Raw genomic sequence first — 16,719 nt, 5'->3', positions numbered from 1 at the left:
TCTCTAATAGTACCTAAGAACCTGTGCTGTGGGTGGGAGATATAGACAGATAAAACTGTGATACCTTCAACTCTACCTGCGACTACATTCATGTCACCATCCAGAGCAGAAAGGCTTAGGGTTGAGAGTGGAACACGATTATTAACAAGGAGAGCCGACCCTCCATAGCCATCAGATCTGTCACATCTGAGAATATTAAAAAGTGGTATATTAAAACTGAGACTCGGGGTAAGCCAAGTCTCAGCAATTGAGCAAGCCAAAGGCTTGAATTTATTGAGAAGGAATATGAGGTCGTGTTTCTTATGCCACACGCTCCTCACATTCCATTGTAGGAATATTTGACGGGACGCCATTTTAATATTTGAGAGCAAGTTAACTAGTTGATAGGCAACGTTGGACGGTATTTGTGCATTATTAGAAGATAAAATTGTACTTAAAAGTTTAACAAGAATTTCTATCAGTGATGAAGTATTATTATCGACGAATGGGTTATTTAAAGCGCAGCCATCAGGCTGTGAAGATGCAGGGGAGTTAATGATTTGCTGATGAGCAGCTTTATCGTAAGAGGGAGATAGAGGGGCATGGGTCTTCGGCTTAAGAAAAACGGTTTTGCGATATGACTGAGTGGGGACAGGAACTGCTTTTGTAGCATTCGCGTAGTTGCGAGAAACAATTGGGATAGTTTTGCTGGCCTCAGCATATGAGAGGGACTTCTCAGCCATAACGGTCTTAATGGCCTTCTGTCTGCCCAGCTCCGGGCAAGATTTGCTATTCGCAAAATGATTCCCCGAGCAGAGCACACAAAATGCCTCCGCCTCAGAAATGCTGCAACCATCACCAGGGTGATCATGGCCGCATTTACTGCAGCGGGGTTTAGACCGGCAAACAAGTTCCACATGACCGAACCTACAGCACTTACGGCACTGGATGGTGGGGTAGACATACTGTTGGACTGGGAGGGAAGTATAACAACAGAAAACTCTTTGTGGTAATACCTGACCGTCAAATGTTAGAACACATGTTTCTGTTGCCTTAAATTGTGTCACTCCATCAATCACCACTTTCCTATTTATGCGTCGCACTTTTAGAATTTCACCACAACCTGAGGGGACTTGTAGATACCTTTGAGCTTCCTCTTCATTTAGATCTGTGGGCACACCGGTAACAACACCCATGCGAGTAATATTGAAAGTAGGGATAGACGCAACAAAACTATTTTTGGGAAGGATGTTATTAATAATAAATGAATTCGCATCCTGAGGGGATTTGAATTCTACCGACACACGGTTCCTGCCGACTTTTTTAACGCCATCGCGGACAATGCAAGTTATGTTGTGTTTTTGAAGGAATATGCCAAAAGTAACTGGATGCAGAGAGGTACCGGTGTTAGGCTGGGGTTCCAATCGAGAGACGTGTACAATGAACGGTGCCTTATCAGTAGCAGAGTACCTGCTGCGGCCAATTAAATTCTTTAGTTGTTTCGGTGGCGGGGTTGACACGGCAATGTTTGCATCATCTCCGGAGCGTTTCCTGGCATTCGAGGGTGATGAGGTGAGGGAGTCCGCGATGCTGCAAGCAACATCGGCGAATTGGGAGAGTGGGTAATTGGGGGAAAGAGGAGCAAATGCAGAGATGTCGGGAGGATCGGGGTCGGGGGGTTTATTGAGTTCCATAGTGCTTGTTAAGCCTAGTTAATTACCTAAATAACACTACACTACTGGTAACAAACACAAGGACAACACACAATCACAAAAATAAGTCACAAAAGATCACTAAAACACTGAAAACAGCTGAAAATTCTAGGCACACGTGCTTACCAAAGACACTCTGTGGCGAGAATCCCGATGACAAAGTCACAGATACTGCGAACATTTTACACAAAAATGTGACGTTTTGTCATCGGTCGGGTTATACCGCCATCTTGAAAAACTGTCATTCTTTGTTTACCTTTTAGCTCTTGCTTCCGTGGATAGAGTTAGTAAAGGAACGTTATAATGTAATATCTGGTCTGTCACTGTCAATGTCATTCACTCAGTTTCTCTTTGTGAATGTGCTCCGCTTTTATTTTTTATGATTTTTTCGACAACTTCGCCTGTTACGTTGGACTTACGCATAAAACCTTGGACCCTGTTTTACCTGACGATTTGTACTGGGTTATGGCTGCTTCTGAAAGAGGTTGTTGTGTGCCAAAATGCGGTAAAACTCGTAAGTGAAATTATTTCGATAATATAAAAAAGACACAGATAATATTTCGCAACTATCACACAACGCCACCTAGTCCCAAGCCAAGCAGAGCTTGTGTTATGGGTACTAGACAACTGATAAACATTCTTATATACATGTATTTCTAAATACATAAATATTTCATCTAAATTACACCCAGACACAGAACAAATGATCATGCTCATCACACAAACATTTGTCCTGGGTGGGAATCGAACCCACGACTTCTGGCATAGCAGCCAGGGTCACTAACCAGTAGACCGACAGGCCTGTGATATGTTAATAAGGTGCGCAAAGCAAACAGTTGAAAACCACCCAATTATGATAATAATATAATTTTGACGACCTCAATGGTGCAATGGTCACCATGCCAGATTGCCGAACCTGAGGGCCCGGGTTCGATTCCCGGCTCGGTCGACATTTGTGTGATGAGCATGCTTGTTGGCCGTGGTCTGGGTGTTACAATATGTATTTATAAATACGTATATATGTAGCTATATGTAGTTTATCAGTTGTGTTAGCACCCGTAACACAAGTTAATTAATAACTTACCATGGGGCTAACCGACCGTGTGTGAAAAGGTGTCCCGACATTATATATTATTATTATATTATGACACCTTACAATAATTGTTATCTTTCACACACCTTACAATAAAATTATCTTTTGACGCAACAAGTCCGGGTCAGGATGACTGGACCAAGAGAGAGTTTTGAAAATTGAGCAAAATCAATTTTTACTACCTTATTTGTACCAGACATCAAATAATTTGTACCTCGCTATAGTGTGTGCTCTCAGTTTTAACTAAATAATATTTTTTAGGCAAAGAAAATACAGTCTTGCATTCGTTTCCTAATCCTGATCAGTATATGGATCAATATCTTGCATGGACTCGATCAGTTGGCATTGATAAATTAGCTCTGGATCCCCATTATGTGTATAAAAACCGACGAGTGTGCCATGACCATTTTGAACTGAAATTTTTGACATGTACAAGAAGACTGTGCCATGGTGCGGTACCCACTTTGTTATTGTCGGGTAAGGTCGATCATCATTTGTTATATTATTATTTCTAATTTTATCTAACTTACTGTAAAATCAAAATATGTTACTAAACCTGAGCAAATGAAACCTGTTAAAAATCATTCATCTACACTAAATATAAAAAAACCGGCCAAGTGCGAGTCGGACTCGCGCACGTAGGGTTCCGTACCATCCAAACTAATATTCTATACATATATGTATACAGGGTTACTGGTAAGTAGACCGCATCCTTTCATGAGGTGATATTATAGGTCAATATGGACAAATTTGACCATGGGATACACTGGGCAAAAGTTAACCCGTTTCAAGATAATCGAATTTCAATTATCTTGAAACTTGACAGAGGAGCGAAAACAAGGGTTAGGGGGAAACTCGCCTCTGGACCGCGGCCCAGATTACACGGTATAATAATAGTCGGGAAAACTGGTCCGAATGTGCGGGCCAGATTACTATGTGAAAAAAGTGACGGAGGTAAGTCGACCCATTGGGACTTAATTTCATAAAATCCGATAGTTGTGAAATTTTTCACTGCTCAAAATCGTCAGGTCAGGAGGCAAAAAGACAGATCTTTTTCATAATTTTCATCATAAATATAATACTTTGTCTAGAATACTGGACTCCTAGTAGCTAATATAAACTTAGTTATCCCAGTACGGAAAGTAGTTCCCACGGGATGGGGGTGAAACCGCTGGCAGAAGCTAGATATTATAGTAATAAAAAAAACATAAAAAATCAGTCAACAACTTAACTGTTGTTTTATTTATTTGCCTGAATTCTATTTTATCCAAAGTAATTTTACAGGCAAATTAACAGTCAAGTGATTTGTCTTTTGGTAATTACTTTGGGGAATTAAAAAATGTATTCTGGAGTCTCCGGTTTGCTGGTTGTAGGGGCGTCGTATACCGTTAGATGGCGCTCGAGTCATAATTTTATGTACTCTGTGTAGTGCTCATCGGCCATGTTATAAATTTTTCTTTGATCTTTGATTATGTAAATTGTTATGTTTCTTGCAACATAGACTGCCTGATAACATGTTAAATCCTTTTATTATTTACGGGCAACACTGCTGCCACTGTGATGACAACCCTTGGAAGATTTTGAGTGTCCATTTCGACCGCGCGGCCACCTCATAATTTTTTATGAAACTTTGCCAGGAATTAGTAGTAATTTGTTACTTTTCACTCCTCTTTTCCTGAATTTGTTACAAAAAAAACCAAGCCGCTATGACAAAGAACAGTTGGCCGCTAGAACCGCCACTTGCCGTAGTCATCGTTCGTGATTACTCAGAAACTATACAATGTAGATAGACGAATGATACATCAAAAGAAAGGTCTTAATTTGTTAAATTTGTTACAAAAATAAAAAAGGTCAAAACGTAGATATACAAAAAGTTATGCAATGTTAAGTTTTCAGGTTATGAGTAGGTAAGTATATCACCGTAGGCACCAAATTAATAGAGGCTAATGTGTATAGAAAATTAGTCTTTAATTTGTTACAGCGAAAAAAGACAAAAAAATACTAGAAAGCAGGTTCAATAATATGTTAGAGTCGATTTTAGTTGGCCGCGCGGACGGCAATATGCCTAAAATACAATTTCGTTTTTCTCGTTATTAAAAGTAGGTTTTAGCTTAATTAAAGTACTAGTCGATGGGTAACGTAACCTAGTTTGAATAAATATAGCGAATTTAACTGCAGCGTTCGTATTTTAGGAGATATTTACAAAAACACAGTGGTATGAAACTGTATGAGAGTAGGGTGTCCATGCATTTTCACATATTCGAAATTTTCGTTATTCACGTCTTATTTTTTTAGGGAGAGTGCATACTTTATAAAAATCAAAGTCACAAATAGATTAAAATTTCTTTATTTACAATCAACACAAAGGCAAACAAATCAAGTAATAAAAGACAACCAGATAAATATAAAATCTTCATAAACTAACATAATATAATATAATAATTGTCCTTAATGCTAAGAGTAATCGGCAATTCAGTGAGTAAAACTGAGTCTGCAGCTCCGTTTAAATCAAATGTTATGATCTCGCCTAGCTTAAGTTCACCTTTCAACTCTGTGTCACATTTTTGACACATTGTGTTAACACAAAGGCAAACAATTGATTTGTTTGCCTTTTTGTTGATTATAAATAAAGAAATTTTAATCTATTTGTGACTTTGATTTTTATAAAGTATGCACTCTCCCTAAAAAAATAAGACGTGAATAACGAAAATTTCGAATATGTGAAAATGCATGGACACCCTACTCTCATACAGTTTCATACCACTGTGTTTTTGTAAATATCTCCTAAAATACGAACGCTGCAGTTAAATTCGCTATATTTATTCAAACTAGGTTACGTTACCCATCGACTAGTACTTTAATTAAGCTAAAACCTACTTTTAATAACGAGAAAAACGAAATTGTATTTTAGGCATATTGCCGTCCGCGCGGCCAACTAAAATCGACTCTAACATATTATTGAACCTGCTTTCTAGTATTTTTGTCTTTTTCGCTGTAACAAATTAAAGACTAATTTTCTATACACATTAGCCTCTATTAATTTGGTGCCTACGGTGATATACTTACCTACTCATAACCTGAAAACTTAACATTGCATAACTTTTTGTATATCTACGTTTTGACCTTTTTTATTTTTGTAACAAATTTAACAAATTAAGACCTTTCTTTTGATGTATCATTCGTCTATCTACATTGTATAGTTTCTGAGTAATCACGGGCGATGACTACGGCAAGTGGCGGTTCTAGCGGCCAACTGTTCTTTGTCATAGCGGCTTGGTTTTTTTTGTAACAAATTCAGGAAAAGAGGAGTGAAAAGTAACAAATTACTACTAATTCCTGGCAAAGTTTCATCAAAAATTATGAGGTGGCCGCGCGGTCGAAATGGACACGATTTTGACAGATTGCTAGTTTGTCTTCCTTTATAATGTCAATTTGTACTTAATATTTCTAATTTTCTACAAACAAAACAAGTAATTAATAATGATAACTTATAACAAAACGAACGCATCCTTAAAAATGCACTCTTTGTTTTCTGTCATGGCAGCCATTACGACGAGACTGTTTGAAACCAAGCGGATCCGTACGCGCTACTTTCTTGTTTTCTTTTCAGTTTCATCGTATGTCTAAGCAATTTTTATATATGCGGACTGCTCAATACGTCGAGTCGAGTGTGTTAACCTCCTCCGTATAAGCCTTCGCGTATTAAAGATTTCGCTTTTGACTTGCGAGTGTGGAGATAGTGAATCTGTTTTTGTTGTTTTTGTGATATTGACACTATAAAATGCCTCAAAAGCAGGGTCTGTCAAGTTTGTTCTACGAATTGCATTAAGGTGGGCTTGAAAACAAGAGAGAGTCAACGACATCAGAGTAAAAGAGATAAATATATAATGTTGCCACCAAAAATACAATTTCGTATTCTCCCTAATAATGAGCGTATAAATTGATTTTTAAAGTAAATTACCCTTGAAGATACTTTTAGCTATTATTCTAATGCCAAAAAATATACTTAGTTGAGAAATATTAGATATAAAATTTAATATTACTTATTAGAAAATATATATGGGGGATTATGTGTGGCAACACTAATGTCCGGACGCCATATTGGTTTTGACATTGTTGACGTCACAAGAAAAATGTCTGCGGCCGGTTGCGCACCATTTTATCTTGTACTAATGTTTATTTGTAATAAATAAACTACTTCCATTTAATTCTACATACATTGATAACGTTGAGTCGAGCTTGCTCCTCCGTTGCTGTGTTTTGGTGAAATTAAGTGTGTATTTGTGAGATATAGACTCGGTGTTGAGACAGTGACTTGTTTGATTTTGTTTTGTGTTTAATTCGCGATGAGTTCACAAAAAGAAAACACAAGAATCTGCTGCTTGTGTGGATCTTCACCTTCTAAAGATCCCAGCATCACTTTGCATCGGTTTCCAAAGCCTGGCACTAAAATGCTCTGCGGTATGTACACTCCATGCTATTCGTCTTAGACGACATAGAATACCACATTTATTGTTAATTCCGCTTCTAACTACCACAAACTCACGTAACATATATACCTATATACTTAAGTCCCAACTTTCCTTGCCAAAATCATTAGGTACTTACTATAAAAGTTTTCTTGCTTACACCATTCCCGTATCTAATATAACATCTCTTTCAATCAAAGCGAAGACTACCCACTGACATGATATAATAATATCTTAACTCGGAAAATGATTAAAATAGTGTGTAATTTGAGAGCAGTGGTGGCCGAGTGGTAACTGCCCCAACTTACGAGTGGTAGGTCGCGGGTTCAAACCCGATCTGGCGCATAACTTTGTGTAATTTATTTCGTCACTACTGCTCTCAAAACGGTGAAGGAAAACATCGTGAGGAAACCAGCATGTCCTAGAACCAAAAAATTCGAAGACGTGTGACATCCACCAATCCGCACTGGGCCCGGGGTGGATTATGGCCCAAGCCCTCTCCTAGAGAGGAGGCTGTGTCCCAGCAGTGGGAACATTAGAAGGCTGATGATGAGTGTGTAATTTTGATATTTTTAATTTTCAGTTGTGAATTATGGGCAAAGTATTGCTTCCCAAACGAAGCCTGGTCTTCACCAAAATTCCAGGACGCACTCCATAAACAACATAAGATGCTATGCAGCAAACATTTCAAAAGCACATGCTTTAATGAGAAGAAGTTGTTCAGAACAGCTGTACCTGATGTTTGTAAATATCAAAATATAATTGGTCTAGTGTCTTTCTCTTCCTAATCATTTCTATAATAAAGAAGAAATAACACCAACGTTTATTACACAATATGATAGAATAATTTAAACCATGTCTGTAAACTTGTTGTTTGTTAAACAAATCGATAGTATTCTTTATTGTATAATAACATAGTCTTGTTTTTTATAATAGTAACACTTTAAAACTAACTAGAATTTTTGTTTGTTTATGTTTTGATGTTGAAATTGTATGCAATAGGCCCATCCATACTTGTTATTTTGGACGAAAATGTCTGAAATACCTACCTAAATTGATTAAATTCATGTATTTTAAAATTCATTACATAGGTGCACATACTTGTGATTTATGAACACCTTTTGTACCCTATTTCTGGAAATAAATTATAATTATTAACATGCTAAATAAAAAACTCTTGTACTGTAATCTTCCTTTTATTACACTGCTGCACTGCTCTATAAAGATAAATATTAGCAATTTATGCACAAGTACACTGTGTTTCATGTCGATTATTGCTGAGCAAAATGTGATAATCTTGCTCAGCCATAATCGACGAACGCACTGGGGCCCGATTCTCCTAATTTTACGATTCAGTCGAGTCGATTCACATTCGACTGAGATTCAATCCCGACTCAATTACGATTGAAGCATATGTGGCATTCCGCTATTTTTCTTTGAAATAAACGTTTTTATCCTTTTCTGTCATTCAATAATGAATCATTTTGTCTGCAAATGATTTACGATTGCAATATGATTGTAGAGCAAACTACCGTATAGACCAAAATCACCAAAATAGCAGACCAATCGCAAACCAATCGAATGTCGTTGGAATACGATTGGTCTTATATTAGTAGCAGAATGCCCGATATGGTTAAAACTGCTACTGCGATCATATTGCGATTCAATTTCTATTCGATTTTAACATTATTAACTTAGGAGAATCGGGCCCCTGTACTTGTGCATAAAATGCAATAAAAATGACCTATAGAATATACTGTAGTTTGAAACTCCCGCCCTAGCTTCTACTCTCTAGTTTTCGTGGGCGGAATATAGATGGCGCCGGCCGGTAAGGAAAAATTTCCTCATAAAATTTGTACGGAGTCGTTATTCTTCCCTTTAGGGTATATATGTTCTGTGCTCAAAAGACGTGTTGTATTCCTAGCTGCGCTTCGTCGATCGGCACAGGTTAGTTTCTCCTTATTATCAGATAGTACCTTTAGCTTGCCGGCCAGTGATAGCTGACACAAAATATAGCCGAGCTGACAAACGCCAGCAACAAACTTAGTCATTTGAATTTCGTAATTAGAGACAAAATAGGAATATGATATGTGTGCGGACGCCGGCGTTCGCTTGGGGCTATATATTTTCTAATTTATCTCTAAATTATTAGGTTCAAGGTTAGTTGAGGAAATCTGACAGTTTCGGCTGACCTGCCGGGTATCTATCTGTCTCATCATCATCATTCTCCCGGTTGCTTTCCTCGGCTTCCACCTCGGTGCCTGGGGTCCGCCTATCTACTGTCCAAGACATAGTATTTATGAACATTTAACCTTTCGAATACCATAATTAAAGACAGAATAGGTGTTCTGACACTGGTGTCCGCTTGGGGCTTAAGAGCCTTAAACTGAACGTTATCGAGGACTCCTGTGTAAAATGAACATGATTTTACATCTGTAGTAGAGGATTAAAATATTTACTTTTTAATGTCTGCAGTTTAGCTTTTAGATTGTAATTTGGACGTAGTTATGCAGAAACGTTCCAACCCACTGTACGTAAATGCTTATATCTCAAATTCAACTTGAATTAGATATAAGCATTTACGCGTTTCAGTTGTATTCTTTTTTATTCTAACTAGTAAAGGTACTAGAGGTTTTATAGTTGAATTAGATTGAGTTTAGATAACCATATGCTAAATTTAAGGCTGTTCAATCACAATAACTCGATTTCGGGTGACTTGTGGGATGGAACGTTTCTGCAAAACTATGTCCATTTAATATCCTATTTTATTTATTATAGGGGCAGTGCTGCATGCTTTCCCAAACCCTTCATTTGATAGTGACAAGTTTCATACATGGGTTGTCAATGCTGGTCTTGTGGGAGAAGATGGTGATCATATATTTAGAAATAGAAGAATCTGCCGTCTCCATTTTGAAGAAATATATCATTATCCCAAGAATAGATTAAGTAAATTAGCTGTACCAACGCTGCATCTTTCAGGTATTGAGCATATTTTTTCTAATCTTATTTTGAAAGTCGTGGTGGCCTAGTGGGTAAAGAACCAACCTTTCAAGTATGAGGGTGTGGGTTCGATTCCAGGGTCAGGCAAGTAGCAATGCAACTTTTCTAAGTTTGTATGTACTTTCTAAGTATACTTAGACACCAATGGCTGAAAAAAGGTGAAGGAAAACATCTTGAGGAAACCTGGACTATAAAGTCTGAAATCAGCAACCCGCATTGAGCAAGCGTGGTGATTAATGCTCAATCCTTCTCCGTGTGAGAGGAAGCCTGTGCCCTGCAGTGGGACGATAAAAAGGCTGTAACAGTATTTTGTTTTAAAATTCAAGTTATTGTTTGACAACAGTTTTTGTCATAGAAAGATAGACAATAAAGAAAGAGATACTCTTTATTGTGATATCTCTTTAGCACACAATTATTATGTACGGCATAAAATTAGAAATAAATAAATATTTTCTGAAAAAATATATTTTCTTTCTTTCATAATATTTTATTTACAATAGATAACGCATTGTGTATTTAATAATAAGCGGTTTTAATTTCTTTATGTTTACAAATAAAATATAACATATAAACTGGATGTTATTTAAATACACAACTAGTAGTACCTCTGAAATCACTTGGACATTCGTGTATAATTACCGGATGATTTTTTTACCGTCGGGATAATGAGGAGAGTGATTCTAGACCTCAAATACAACTTTTTCTTTAAGTTTAGAATTACTCTCCTTATTTTCCCGACGCGACGGTAAAAAGTCATCCTGTCCTGCTGTGTAAGCAGCTTAGGCCCATGTCAAATTAACCGTGGTCAAAATTGACTACGGTAAAATTTTAACTTTAACTTTACCATAACGTACGAACAACCAGACCTTAGGCCCGGTTGTTCGAAGCTCGGTTACGTCAAGGTTAGGGTTAAATTCTAGTTACAGTAAAATTAACCGGGTTTAAATTCAAAAAGCGTGGTTGAACGTCAAAATTTCATAATAAAAATGTCAAATTAAATATGACGTTTTTATTATGAAATTTTAACGTTTGTAAAACTAACTGGTACTCCAACAATGCTTTTTGAATTTAAACCCTGTTAATTTTACTGTAACTAGAATTTAACCCTAACCTTGACTTGACGTAACTGAGCTTCGAACAACCGCGCCTAAAGGCCCCAGTACACGTTGGCCCAAGTGCGGCCAATACACGCCATCACCAATGTGTACACGGGGTATTGGTGCAGGTTGGCGGACATTTGTCAAGGTTGGCGCGCATTCGGCGAGTTGTCGGTTTTTTGGGCACACATCAAAGGAATCTTGGCCCAGCTTGGCGTGTGGTGTTTACACATTCGGCCAATGTTTAGTTCGTCACCGACCGCTGAGGATAAAACACACTTTTGTGTTGCGTGTAAAAATAAATATAGTAGTAAATATAGTAGTGGATGTGGTAGGTTTGACCTTCTCGACTTTATGTCGGTTTAATAGGTATCCCGTTCCGCAGCCCGCGGAAAAAAAGATATCTATGTCCCTCCTAGTCTGTTATTAAGTATATGTATTATGTAGTTGATGTGTTTGTTTGCGTTGTTCTTCTCCTTCTTCTCCCTCTTCTAGGTTGTGATGATGACGAATGTTCAGTGTTAGATGATTGATGTATGTTCTGTTCCTGGATGGCTGGTTCCGCTTGCGTGCTTGGTGATGGATGCGTGTTCTGAATGGCTGGTGTTTGTGTGTCAGTGTGCGAGTGTTGTTCTTCTATTGTTCGTACGAATACTGTATCTCCTAATACTTTGCTGAGTATGATTGATGAATGTATGGCTGCTTGTTTTTGGAGTATATGAATGTTAATTGAAGCGTCTAATTGTTCTATGTACTTTTTAATGCTTTTTGCAACGATGCCCGTCACGCCTACTACTATCGGAATGACAGCCGTTTGTGTATTCCACAGCCGGCTGATTTCAGTTTTCAGAAGATGGTATTTGCTTAGTTTTTCTATTTCTTTGGCTCCTATATTGTAATCTGACGGTACGGTAATATCTATTAAATATGTTTTGTTACTAGTTTTATCTGTGTATATAAGGTCTGGTCTATTGTGTGTAACAGTGACATCGGTTTGGACGGGCATTTCCCACATGATTTTGGCGGTCTCGTTTTCTTTTACTTGTGGTTGCACTAGTGTTTCCTTCCACCAAAGGTTTGCAACTTCTATTTTATGTTTTTTAGCAAGACACCAGTAGACGTATTGGACAAGATTATTATGTCGTCGGACATAGTAGGTCCCCGCTAATTTTTCGCAACCAGATATAATATGCTGCGTAGTTTCGTCTTTAGTGACGCAAAGGCGGCATTTTCCGTCTACTGGTTCTTTCAATATATCGCGCTGATGTTGTTTGGTCATAACGGCTTGATCCTGTATTGCAAAAATGGATGACTCTATAGTTGGTGGAAGTTGTTGTTTTTTAATCCATTTAAACGAAAGTTCTCTGTCTATATTAGCTTGATCTAGTACTTTTTTGGGAAACTGCCCGTGTAATTGCTTACTTCGCCATACTGTATTTTGTTGTTTAATTATTGCGTCTTTGATTTCTTTGTCTGTGTGTTGGTTTCCTTGTGTTAAGTGTAGCTGTGTTTCTATTTCGTCTGCTTCTTTTATTATTGAGTATTTAACCCTATTTTTATCGTGTTTCGTTATTGTTTTAATGAGATGGTCCCTATTTGTATTGAGGTATTGTTTATATTTTAGTATTTGTGTTTTGTACATATATTCAACATTTAAAAGTCCTCTCCCTCCTTGTGCTATTGGCAAGTAAAGCCTCTGTACGTCTGCTTTCTGTTGGTGTGCCTTATTTATTGCTAATAATTTTCTAGTTTTTATGTCTATTGCTCTAAGATCGCTGTTTTTGTAGTTTATTATTCCGAAAGAATATAGTAACACTGGAATAGCGTAAGTATTCATACCTTTAATAAGATAACGCGATGTGAGTTGTGTGTCTAGTAATTTTTTGACTCTTCTATAATACTCTTTGGTTATTTGATCCCTAATAACACTATGTTCTATTTTTCCTGATTCATGAAGTCCTAAATATTTATAGCTATCACCTATGGCAAGTTGTTTGAATGTATCCCCACTTAATAAAATATGGCCCTCTCCTATTGTGCTGCTTCTCTGTCCTGAGTCTATATGTAATATATTGCATTTATCAAGCCCAAATCTCATCCCTATGTCATTTGTAAATATCTCTACACTGTCTAATAAAACTTTCAGGTTATTTCTACTGTTTGTATAAATCTTTAAATCGTCCATGTAAAGTAAATGATTGATCCAGTAACTATCTCTAAGTTTGTACCCTTTCAATTCGTATTTGTTAAGTATATATGACAGAGGATTAATTGCCAAACAAAATAGCAAAGGAGAGAGGGAGTCGCCCTGAAATATTCCGCGTCTGATGTAAATCGGATCCGTGGTTATGGAGTTTTGGGAGCCTCGCGCTGTCATCACTACTCTCCACGAAGGCATTGATAGTCTAAGAAATTTCTTGACTACAGCAGGACATTTATAAATGTCCAGGATCTTAAGGAGCCATTCGTGAGACACACTATCGAAAGCCTTTTGGTAGTCAATCCACGCCATGGTCAGGTTCTTGTGTGAGCGACTTGCGTCTTCTAAAATGGCCTTGTTAACCATGAGGTGGTCTTTGCATCCCCTGGCACCGCGCCGACAACCCCTTTGTTCTACTGCCATTATGTTGTTCTCATGGCAGTGATGGTAAAGTGTATTGGCTAAGATGGAGGTTAACACTTTGTATATACTTGATAGACAAGCGATAGGTCTCCAATTTTTTGGATCTTCAGTATTTTCATTTTTGGGTATCAATATTACCTGACCCGTCGTAAACCATTCCTCTAACGCTTCCCCCCCTGTAATTAAATTCGTGAATAACTGTGCTAAATATTTATGCGCGCTAGTGAAATATTTTAAGTAATAATTTTGTATTTTATCTATTCCCGGTGTTTTCCAATTAAGTAACTTCTTAACTGCAATTTTAACTTGGTCTTCTGTAATCTCTTCTTCATTTATTGTGGTAACCTCATTTGATGAAATTTCTATTTCCGTAATCCAATTAGCCTCCCTATTATATTGTACAGGTTGTGATAATATTGATTCCCAAAATTGTTGAACACTTTCTTTACTAGGTATATTTACATCAGCGTTGCTTTTAGCTCCTAAACTTCTATATAACCTATGTTCATTTTCCTTAAATAATTTATTTTGTTCTTGTTTTGTATTCATAACGTCGTACCTTTTTATTCTACCTGCAAGTGCTTTTACTTTTTGTTTGATGATTTCTGTTGTGTTGTCGTGGTCGTTTTCGTTTTGAATATTGTATTTAGTGTATAGTTTGTCTTTTATTTTCTGCATTCTACGTGTATTGATTTCGCGTTTAATTTCTAATAGTTGTCCCAATTCTTTCCTAAACTTTTCTATTTTAGTCTTTATTCTTCTTTTCCAAGGTGGTTCTGATTTTTGTTTTATTGTATCTTTCGGTTTAAAAGGAGTTTGATTATTGTTAATTATTAGAGTTTTGGCAGCTGCATAAATGACATTGTTAATTTCGCGAAGACTACTGTGGGTAATTAATATATTAGGCAAGTATTTATTTAAAGTATTTAAGTTTCCTATAAATTTCCTATTTATTTGTGCTTTGGGAAGAATTAAGCGTTCTGCTAGTGGTGTTTCTTTCGTTTCTGCTAAAACTTGTAAAAAATGTAAGATGAGTGTATCCTGATCCTCATTTACTTCTACACTACCGGTCAGCTGGTCTATTGTTTCTACTTGTTCTAGTGTGTGTTGTGTGTGCGGGTTGTGTGGTATGTTTTCTGTTGTTGAGTGTATTGATGTGTGTGGCGTGTCTTGGTCGTTATGTATATCTTCTGGGGTTTCTGTTGTTAGTGTTCCTTCTGCTTGTTTCTGTATCCTATCCATCAACTCCTGGGAAATAAGTCTCTGTTTAATTACACTACGAGCCTGATTTGAAAGTGTGTTTCCTGTGAATCTGTGTATTTTTGGGTTGTTGGGATTTCTCTCAACAAACAGTGACTTAAGCCTCTCTATATACCCTGAACCTCCTGAACGTGCCCTAAAGTAGCAAAACATCAACTCGTGCAATTCCTCTGTCGACCACTTTCTTCGTCTGTCATTGTTATTTACGGTATTTGTGGTCGTTGCCGATGAGCCGGCAGAGTGTGTGAGCTCAGCTCTACTCTGCAAAGCTTCACCAGCCCCCTCCCCGCCCCGATGGTCGGCTGTAGTATTTTCGGGTCCCCCGACTCTCGCCCGCCTGTTCAGCGAAGAGCCGCTGACGGTCCGTATGCTGTCACGTCCAGCGTCAGCTCCAGACGTGCCCCGACGATCACCCTCGGGCAGCGGCCCTATGCGTTCTACATTATTAATTTGCTCCATATTACTGGGTTACCTGACCTTGTTAGCCACGTAAGTTTCCACTGTACGTGTGTCCGCCCCCCACGTGGCTCGGTGTTCAGCTCGGACGTAAGGCAGGATTTTGGGGGGCTATAGTAGTGTAGTATAATATAAATATATATAGTAGTGTAGTATAATATAAATATATATAGTAGTGTACAAATAAATAGTCGAAGCCTTAATTACTTCGACGTCCATCGCAAGTGGTTTGCCAGGCAGGAATGAGCCATGCGCCAATGTGTAAACACTATTTGATCGTGGCCTACATTTGTGCATTGCACAGTTTGGCCCAACACAGGCCAACGTGTACTGGAGCCTTAAGACACATAGGTGCTTGTGTGTATTTGCTAGTAAGTAGTACGGGTTCTGGGAACTAGATGGCGGTATGAAATACAAAATCGAGAGATGGTTATCTAAATAGTACTATGTGATTGTGTTGTGTTACATACTACTACATACTACTATGTGATTGTGTTGTGTTTTGTATGTAGTTAACTGTGTTTTCTTGTATTGCTCATATGGACTTGTCCGAAATAAACTTTTTATTATTATTATAATTTTTTTTATAGGCATCGTGCGTAGCGATGACCCTGCCATCTCGTGACTTATATCCGAAACTTTTCCCTCAAATGTCAAAAATTATACTGTCAATGTCAAACATGGAGTGGAATTCTGTGAGTGAGTGTGTGTGTCTCGTGTTAAATTTTGCTAATTTAAGTAATCAAAATGTATTGTTGTATTGCTGGATGCTGTAATACATCCAAAAACAACTCCAAGGGTGTAAAATTTTACTATTTCCCTACTAATAGTACTCACATGCCATGGCTTAGGGATAAAAGAATTAAATGGATAAATGCAGTTGTAAAACACACGTAAGTATGCATTCAAGTATTTAAAAAGTACTATTTGATTTTATTTATATAAAAAACCACCAATTTTTTAGGTAATTATGATTGAAAACAGTTCAATTTTCGATGATCGTTGAACCTAACCAATGACCGTTGTTTCT

General features: G+C 37.5%; 1 protein-coding gene across 12 annotated transcripts in view; it reads left to right on the top strand.

Moving 5' to 3' along the window:
• LOC110383286 (uncharacterized) overlaps window positions 1-16,719 on the top strand; it is an 85,253-nt gene that overhangs the window by 55,519 nt on the left and 13,015 nt on the right. For 2 of the 12 annotated variants that reach the window (XM_064043199.1, XM_064043200.1), the window contains 2 exons: window positions 3,046-3,261; window positions 10,032-10,232. The exons of 4 other annotated variants lie outside the window; for them this stretch is intronic. In XM_064043199.1, coding sequence (XP_063899269.1) covers window positions 3,046-3,261; window positions 10,032-10,232 — 417 coding nt within the window. Of the gene's footprint in view, window positions 1-2,016; window positions 2,206-3,045; window positions 3,262-6,332; window positions 7,246-7,716; window positions 9,201-10,031; window positions 10,233-16,719 lie in introns of those variants that run through there. 6 more of the 12 variants (XM_064043201.1, XM_064043203.1, XM_064043202.1 and 3 more) reach the window with 5 other exon arrangements.

This window comes from Helicoverpa armigera, chromosome 31 (genome assembly GCF_030705265.1).
Source record: "Helicoverpa armigera isolate CAAS_96S chromosome 31, ASM3070526v1, whole genome shotgun sequence".
NCBI lineage: Eukaryota > Metazoa > Arthropoda > Insecta > Lepidoptera > Noctuidae > Helicoverpa > Helicoverpa armigera.
The sequence above is the reverse complement of the archived record's forward strand: the minus strand, read 5'-3'. Positions and strand labels throughout refer to the sequence as shown.